Source organism: Lepisosteus oculatus, chromosome 25, assembly GCF_040954835.1.
Source record: "Lepisosteus oculatus isolate fLepOcu1 chromosome 25, fLepOcu1.hap2, whole genome shotgun sequence".
Classification (NCBI taxonomy): Eukaryota; Metazoa; Chordata; class Actinopteri; order Semionotiformes; family Lepisosteidae; genus Lepisosteus; species Lepisosteus oculatus.
Window position 1 is genome coordinate 7,381,328 of NC_090720.1, and position 9,269 is coordinate 7,390,596.

The 9,269-nt window shown below is 36.6% G+C and overlaps 1 protein-coding gene across 1 annotated transcript in view; it reads right to left on the minus strand.

Annotated features, from left to right (window-relative positions):
• The window catches only part of ece1 (endothelin converting enzyme 1), a 46,220-nt gene extending 42,468 nt beyond the window's left edge, over nucleotides 1-3,752 (minus strand). Inside the window, exon 1 of the mRNA XM_015337254.2 lies at nucleotides 3,480-3,752. Coding sequence (XP_015192740.1) covers nucleotides 3,480-3,482 — 3 coding nt within the window. The 5' untranslated portion in view covers nucleotides 3,483-3,752. The remainder of the gene's footprint in view (nucleotides 1-3,479) is intronic.
• Nucleotides 3,753-9,269: the final 5,517 nt, after the last annotated feature.

Genomic DNA, 9,269 nt, shown 5'->3' on the forward strand with positions numbered 1-9,269 from the left:
CCCTGTCCTCATTACTTACGTTTGGATGAGGGAATGAGTGTGTTTTTAGAAGCTGTTTTGTTTACAGCATGCTCTGTAAGGCTCTGAATTCATCCCAGACCCCATCGGGGAAACAGCCTGAAGCAAAGGGATAATCACAAAAATCTAGAGAGCCAAACACAGGACAGAGCTTGTTTCGCAAGGATCATGTATTTTTTAATAATCATACGGCCATCTATAATTTAACGATTCTGAGAACAGTTCAGGAAAAACAATCACTTCCCATACTGCCAATATACAGTATACACAAAAACCAAAGTGTGCATTACTGCCACTTAAAGGAAGGCTGAAGACCCAAAACGTATTTTTGATGGGAATATCTTGACTTCACAACCATAGGGCTAGATGCTGCAGATAATAATGTTGGCTTTGCATGAACACAAAACTATTTTTTCCAAGCAGCGCAACCTGGAAGCAGTCCAAGAACTTAAAGATCCTGAGTGGAAACAAGCATAAAAAAAGTTCTACATTTATTCTTTTGTAAAAACAACTTGCCCACACCATAAAGCAAAGACATGATGTAGAACAGAATGCAACAACTCTAACAGGTTTCTGATCTGTACTGTACCTGCTAGCACAATGCCATCACCCCCTCATAACTCTTGGCTTTTAAGCACTGAAGCTCTAACTATATAAAGATATTGCACGGGCCTGATCCTATCAAGAGTCTTGTGCTTTTTCACATGCATCATGTTTGTCAGCACGTAAAGACAGCAAACCCGTTTAGTTCCAACATTAAAATAATAGGCTGGGTCAGGGCTAGCAATATACCTGGTGTATGGAAGAAATTAGAGAGAAAAAGATTGCAGCCTGCCTGCAAACCAAGAGCAAGGTTCGTTGCGAACAGCCTTGCAGAACAGCTCATTTACCACATGCACTGAACTGTCGTTTTCAGAAACGCATTTCTCCAGCTGTACAAGATGGCAGTTACAATTTTTAAACGCGCTGTCTGGGAATTGTAAACCCCCACTCTTCCGGCACCAAAACTATGGCCAAAAAAGGTTTTGCTAATGCAATACTGAGGGAGTGAATGAGGTCTCTGTGGCTGCCCCGGGTTTAGGGACTGCATGCAGAACCCAGGTGAGGCGAGGAACAGTAACCAAGATCACCGAGTAATCATCACGGAAATGACCTGTAATGGCTTCACTTCCTACCACTGAAACCCCTAATGATAATATACAACAGGAGCATGACAAAATAACATTATACAAGTAATGCTAGTTGCAACCAAGCTCATTCTAAATTGGGAAATATTGCACAAGTTAGTTCTTCAATAATAAACAGAAGCAAAGCCGTTAGCTGGTTCAGGGCTGCAGAAACACCTTCAACCACAGGTGGCTAACAGCAGCTCTCTCTCCCTCAAAGCAAACAATTACTGCCGTTATGGGCCACACACCCCCACCCTGGAGAGCATACAGGCTGCAATGCCACTGATTCTAAACTGTCCCTCATGTGCTCTTTAATAATGAATAACCACAATGCTAACAGAACAGACAGATCCCAGACTTCAGCAGACTGGTTAACAGACTGCGCCATAAATTTGCATGAACTAGGATAAGCCTAATCCACCATACAATTCTCCCACAGAAATGATGTAGACATTTCATGTCAAGTCCAATGAAGCATTGTTTTTTACTACTAATTAGTTCATCGCAATAATGTAGTGGCATACAATCCAGTAACAGTACAGCTTAGTCTAAAGAAAAAGGACAAGGCTAAGGAGATTACAACCATTTGGGAAAGATGAAGAGAAACAGAAAGGTAACAAGGCTGACGAAAAACATGCTTTTGTGAAAGCATTACCCAGCCTGAACTTGCAAATTAAATATATACATTTTTTTATCAGAGGACATTAGCGCAACAAACATGTTTACAACTCAGTCTTTTCCTTTAAACCTAAGAAAACGTTTTGTACTGTGTAATTCAAATCAGTCCAATTCAAGGTGCTTTATTAGCATGACCGATGGGTACAATCAGTGTTGCCAAAGCAAATGAAAGTAATGATATTTACATTAAACAAAACCAAAAAAATAGAAGTAAAATAAAATCTACAGACATATTACAGACATTTACAACAAAGACATATTATAAAATACTGACATATACTGTAGGCGGCTGGAGCATTATTGGGAGACAGACTCACTGTGTATATCACTAATATCGGCTACAATAAAGCAGTAAACAATACTCGTGCCCAGGATTCTCTTAGCTTAAAAGACCTAAAAAACTTTTATTCCTTTCATATATTCACAGCACATTAAGGTTCTTCACTAATTTATCTTTTCATTACAAAAAAATGTCATATATAAAGAGAGAAATTTTAAATTAGTTAACATCATTTTATACATCTTCCTGATGCAGGTCCAGAATAGGCCAACCTTTTTTAGGGTATTTAGCTGCATTGCTGTGAAGTTGACAAATTGGTCAAATCACTGGTCCATAATTAGGTTAATTATGTCACTAAGAACCAAATTGATATTTAAATCTGCAGTCACACAGCTCAGTGCACAAATATGCCATTTTGACATAAAGAGATGTGCTCTCTACTTTCGTGCATAGCCAAAACCACTCCAACACCACTGACTTTATATTGTTGACAAGCACCCACCCCTCATATTAAAACTAAACCAGAATGAGATTGTAGTAAATCATAAAAGAAGATACTAATTTGTTACAGGCTAAAAATCATACAAGTTGTTGGGGTTTTTTTTGGGATGAGTTAAGAATTAATGTGGCCAGTTGTCACTGAGAACTTCTTTGCTGAATACCTGCTGCGAGTAAAAGCACACTGAGAATCACAAACATGACATCGCCGAAGTTGACAAAATCGATTTCCGTACCGTACTCGGAAATCCAAGTACGATGTCATTGAAAATGGTAGTTACGGTAATGCGAATGCAGAACTGTGATATTTATCAGTTATTAACAAGGTTCTTGGAATTTTGCATAGATTTAATCTGAACGAGCCAGGTATCCCATCTCGTAATGACCTGACTGGAACAGAGCTACTGTATACAAACACCCTTTCACTGGCAACAATTTAAAAAGCGTGCCTTTGTTAAAGGCTGTGTTGCATTGGGCAATACTATCACTGAAGCGCCAGATGCAACAACTGCCTCTCTTCATTTAGCTTGTTCCTGCCTGTAGTTTTCTCGCAAAAACTACACACAAGCAGCTTTCATTTTCGAAAAAGCATGCTCAGGTAATCATGTACTCAATTATTAATACCATTACTCGCCTTTTATTGCTTGTTGGCTGAAAACTGACGAGTTATTAACGCCGTTATTAAACCAAAAAATAAACTTTTATGAGGTTACCCTAGTATTTTTTTTATCTACAAAGGATCACCTGGGGAAAAATAAAGCTTTTTGTGCGGGACTTATTAACATTATTCACAACACACTATAGTCTGGTAACAAAAAAGGCAAAACGTAGCTTACCATTATTCAATATTGGGTTTTTTTTGCCCCTTCCCTGACAGTTTCGGTTCCCAAAGCACAGCAAACTGTTTACACCCGCGGCGTGCTTCTCACTTAAAAGCCAGGCTGAACTCCACCGAGCACCTTCGCAATTTTGTCTCGGAGCTCGCAGTTCTTAATGGACACATGGCCGAATCAATAACCTGCCGGAAGAGGCCGGTCCAAGAAAAGTCCTCGAGTACTACAGGCTAGTTAGGAGAGCTGGGAGGGCCTTTGCTTTTGACATTAACTGTTTAAATGTCAAAAGAGCAATTGAGCAAACTTGTGCTAGGACTGTCAAGCTCTCTCCTGAATTTCTGGGTGGAAAAGATCGCTCCACGAAGTTTGTTCGGCTGAACGTCAAGCTCAATACAAGGAGGAGAAAATAGGCTTGACACATTTTTGCATATTTTCTACACGAAATCGTGCGCGCGTTCGGGGTTTATCGATTTCCTGTTGAAACTGAAACCTATGACACAGATGGTGCGGTAATAAAGGAAAATGATATACTAAAAGCTAAACTATCTCTGATGCCTATGCTGTGCATTAAAAAAACGTATTTATATTATTAGGGATACGGAAAACGGAGAATGGGTTTGAATAATAAATCATGCATTTGTATGATGGCAAAAATCACATTTTTAAGGTCTGCATTAATGAGTCTAAAATATGAGCTGATTGGTCTTCATTACTCTATTTCACGGTTGAATTAAAGAATCTAATTACCGTTGCTCACAGTAATTAGCAGAGGCGTCTTTGCAAAGAGGATTAATTAACATGCTGACCAGCATTCTTTATCAGCTGCAGGGGACTCGGAACATTTCATTTCTGGTTTTGTCATTGTATAAATCAGATCAAAATATTTCACATCAAATCATTCAGGCCTATAATTACGAACACACAATTTTACGGGTCGATTTGATATAGTGTTACTGTTTTTGAAAGCATAATGGGTCATGTGTACTGTAAAAATACAATTTTTCGTCTAGTGGTTATTAAAAATGCTTTTTTTAAAAAAAAAAACGGACGTTTTTAGATGCAAATGTCTCATCTAGATTAGCTTAGATCTAGACAAGACTAAATTCACTCTGGACATACTGTAGGAGAACGTACGTTAAGGCTTGAGTTGCCTGAACAGATGTACAACGATATTGTTGGCTGGCTCCAAAATTCTTAATGCACAATGTAGTTGACAACCGTATTTTTAAAAGTTCGTGGAATTTAGCACGATACGAATAAACTGGTGTTCGAGGGTGAATGAGCTTTAATTCCAAGGCAATCACTGGTGAGCCCCGTAGTTTAGAAGCTTGCAATTAAACAACAATTAAGATATTTTTAAAATACAATGGCGAGTACCATTGGTTCAAAATACTTGTAGAGGGGCCTTCGTTTCGCTTAATCCCTTGGTTGCAAGGCCACAAGGTGAGACACTTTGTATATTTTTGTTAGGGTTGGTGAGGGAGTCGAAGATCAGCGAGCTGCGAGCTTTACAAGAGGTTAAATATCAGCCACTCGAACTCTTTGTAGATTTCAAGGAAAGATGATACCTGGTAAATAGTGTTTACAGTGAAAACTATTTCAAAGCTTTTAACAGTATTCGTGATATAATTAGCCATCGTGACAGTACGGAAATGGATACATATCAGATGTTTACACTATTAAAATAATGGCGAACTTCTTTTTAATAAGTATTCCATGATGCAGCTTTTGTGTGAATTGAATTGTTTGGACCAATTAATGGTTAGCACCAGATGCATTCATACCCTTGACACAATGTCATTTAAAATAGGTTTTAGTCAAAGAAATGGAAGCCCACACTCAATATTAGTTGCACAAATAAGTGAAAATATGTTATGTCTGGATAATGCTAAACTAAAACTGTTCAAATTAATTAAATGTTGTTGTAAACAACAGATTTGAAATAATTAATATCCCAGCAGGCAGTATTGTTTCATCCTTCTCTGGCTTTAATACCTTAGAGAGGTCACTTCCTGTATGTGTTCAATAGCTTAAAAAACGATTTTTCTGATTTTTTTATTTCTTGAAGCAGAACCAGCTCCTTCAGATTGCATCAAGATTTAAGATTTGAAGAAGATCAAGAGTACATTTGGAGCCAACAGTATCTCTTTGGGACGCCTGATGTTCAGATTTAAAATATAAATGTCACCATTTTATGCCCAATTTAGTCCAAAGCAGTGAAGTGATTTAAGAACAAAATCTTCTTTGATTGTAGTCCAAATAGGCTTATAAGATTAAATCACAGATTACCATAATGCTACTATTTCCAACAAAGAAAATAAATCAGCATGATATTAAATAGGATCAGGCGCTTAATGAGATTTAAAATACAGTGTGATGTTGTACTGTAGTAGTTGTTGTTATCAAAGACAGAAAGGTCTTAATTCTGTGGCTACAGTAATGACAGCTTTTGCTTTGTTTTAAGTTCTTGTCTACAGGATCTTTCTCTGCAGTTCCTTTGTTATAGAAGACAACTTCACTTTTCCAAACCACAGCTTTATGCACTTGAAATATTGTAAAGCTTAGCTCATTCTTCATATCCGAGACTTTGCACACACTGCCAGGAAAAATGACATTTTGGTATGAGAAATTTAAATGATCTTTCACCCTGCCCAACTGCAGATATGTTAATTTTATTATCATTATGAAGATGAATACATTTCATGATCACATTCATTACTACACACATAATTACAGGTTTTAATTGAGTACATTGCTATTGGAAGGAAACCTGCTCACAATGCGTGTATACATAATTATAAGATACATCTGTGCCCAGATGCTTAAGGCTACATTATGTATGTAAAGCAACAGGCTAAAATAATAACAATAACAGTTTATTTTTTTAAGTTTTAGTAGTGTAAAAAATGTTTTTTATTATTATTTGGTTACGAGACACACTTATCCATTGTACTGTTAATTGAACAGCGGTAGCAAAGAGTGTTATTTATTATTCCTTCTTATCCATGTTTGGTCCCATGATAGGTAAATAGTTTCATATACTGTATTTATATAAAAAAACAACAACATATAGTCCTTTCTCAAAATAAACAAAAACTGTTATCACTTTTGGGGAAATGGCTTTTATCAATCACAGCTACATCCCTTCAGCAGAGTGCCCCTGCTTTTTGGCTTCCTGTCAGTTATAATCTCCTGGACACTTACACGATCTTTTTCTTTGCTCTGTCAAATTGATCCTACAGCAGTTCAACAGCATAAAGGACAGAGCACTGGCAATTGAAAAGATCACTGCTTTTTTTCCAGGATTAGGCACTTTCAGAAAAATCCTGCAGTGTTGTTAGGATTATTATGCAGAGAAACAAGCCCTTCACCATTCCTCCAGTCATTGCGTGTTTGAAAATTAAATGTTATGGTGTTTTTTACTGTACCTTCCAGTTGTGTACCAGCTAATTACAAAGCTTCCCTTATCACTTCCATATAGTTTACTCTAGATGGTTTTACACACATACAGTACTGTAGCTTTTTCTTGGAACTGAACTGTTCTTTTAAGAAATGCTTAACTAACATGTCTATTACATTCATCTTTTCACCACTGCTATTTTAATTAATCTATTTCTAATGCTTTTTCTATTGCATTCTCAATCTTAACAAAAGTTTTTGAGTTGTTAGCACACCTCAGCATTTTCTGGAAGGTGTGAGTTCCCTGCATCCTTTGATCTGGAGAAAATGGATTTGACTTGGTTAGAAGCAAGTTTAGTAGCCAGTAGGAGGATTGGAAACAGTTAACACTTGGATACTTGAGTAATTGAATTTTTTTTGGTTCAATGCGTGCTACACAGTTCAAACTATCCACACACAGAATACCCCCTCTTCTTCCACAAAACCATAGTAACTTACCTCACTGTTTTGTGTACTGCCTGCAATACAGTTGACCACCTCAGGCACACCTGTTTTTTTTTCCTGCCAAGCCCTCAATTCCACAATAAAAACCCTTCACTGACTTAATAATAAGATTAATTTAAACTGTTCCCAGCTCTTAAACATGTTGGAACTCTAACTGTTGCACCAAAATGCAAACATTCAATTGAAGCAATATCTCAAGTAAGGCAGTTATCTAATGAAGATGGGACAAAATGAAAACTAGCAGGACCAGGACTGAAATTAGAAGTATACAATACATTGTTGTATTATTATTTAAACAAAATTACTGGGCTGTATTTATTTTGAGATGTGTTTTTAAACAGGTTAACATATGTTTACGTGCTGGAGTAGCTATATCAGAAATAATTCTCTTATTGCAGACTTTTTGGGCACAATGACCTGTATTCAGAAGGATTTCAAGCAAAAGCGTGACACCTTAAAATCATTATTATAAAAAATGAAAGGTGGAATTAGGTTTAATGTACGAAAGCCATACATGTGTAAGTTATTTTTATTTTAAAGAATTTTAGGCGGAACTGTGTACAGAACCTTGTGCGGTTTAAATTACAAACCGGTTTGCACACTGGGGTGAAAAATGCAAATTTTACACCTGGCTCTTAACACAACGGATATTTAAATTGAAAAAAAAAAAAACTCGACTGCGTTTCCCATCGCTCCACGCTTTTTTAATCGTGGTATAGGCATACATTGGGCCGTGTTATTGTGTACAATCACTATCTATTCCAGAAGAAATTACTCCTGAAGAGACATCCTTATAATACAATTCCAGGAAATGGCACCAGGAAATATGTCACCGAGTGTTTCACCATAACTCTTCTGTAACTGGCAAAAAATGTGATGATTCACTGTTGATCACCCAGCAATCTGCTTTGAAGTATACTGTCAGACGTTATTTATTGCTTGAATATTTATTTCGTATTAAAGTAAAAACGCACGCAGAACACAAACATGCAAAAGGAAAAAAATATGGACAAGAACAAGAAAATAAAGATCACATTAAAATACCGCTCCACGTGTATGTGTATTTTATATCAAACCTAATATTTACGTACAGTATCGATATGCTTTTGTACAAGCTATTTCTTCACTTTTAACAATTTCTGCACACAATGTGCTGTATAGTGAATGGAATACTTTACAATTATTTTTTCTGTACAATCTCATACATTTTTAAACGAACCTATATCAGTTTTAACATTCTAAGGATAACAATTAGAATTATGGAATATAAAACAATAGTTACAATACCAAATGGAAAATGTTCTTTTTTCAATGCTTTATTTTTCCTGCGTTGACAATAATATTAGCCTTTAGCTGCGTCTTACATGATATCTAGCGGACGGAAACTGAACTGCAGATGAAACAAAAATCTCTCTCTGGCAAGGAATGGACTGTAGTTTAACACTGGTGCTTTATTTATGCTCGATCTCAAGGTATAATCTGATTGATGCGAACTTCTCAGATACAAAGCACATTAACACACATCTAATCTTAAAAGCACTGTATATCGCAACTTTGTAATTGGATACTCACGGCCGATTTCTTTGGCAGGTTTAAAACGTGACGTTTTAGAGCTGAGGATATTACTGTGCAAATCCCAAATAAGTGAGTCACTTCAGGTTTCAAATATGACAAGTCAGAACAACCTTCAAAACACCGTTCTAATAAAGACTGCGTCTATGAATAGAAGACTACTTCTATGATACTTGTAACGCATCGCGTATAAAACATTGTAACAGCGTAAAATTAGACAAATTGCCCCTTTCTTCTAACCAGGAAGTTCTTTTTGCCATGTTGAATTAAAGTTGTTTGACAATTTTGAAATAATCCTGTTTGGTCACTTTGAATAGT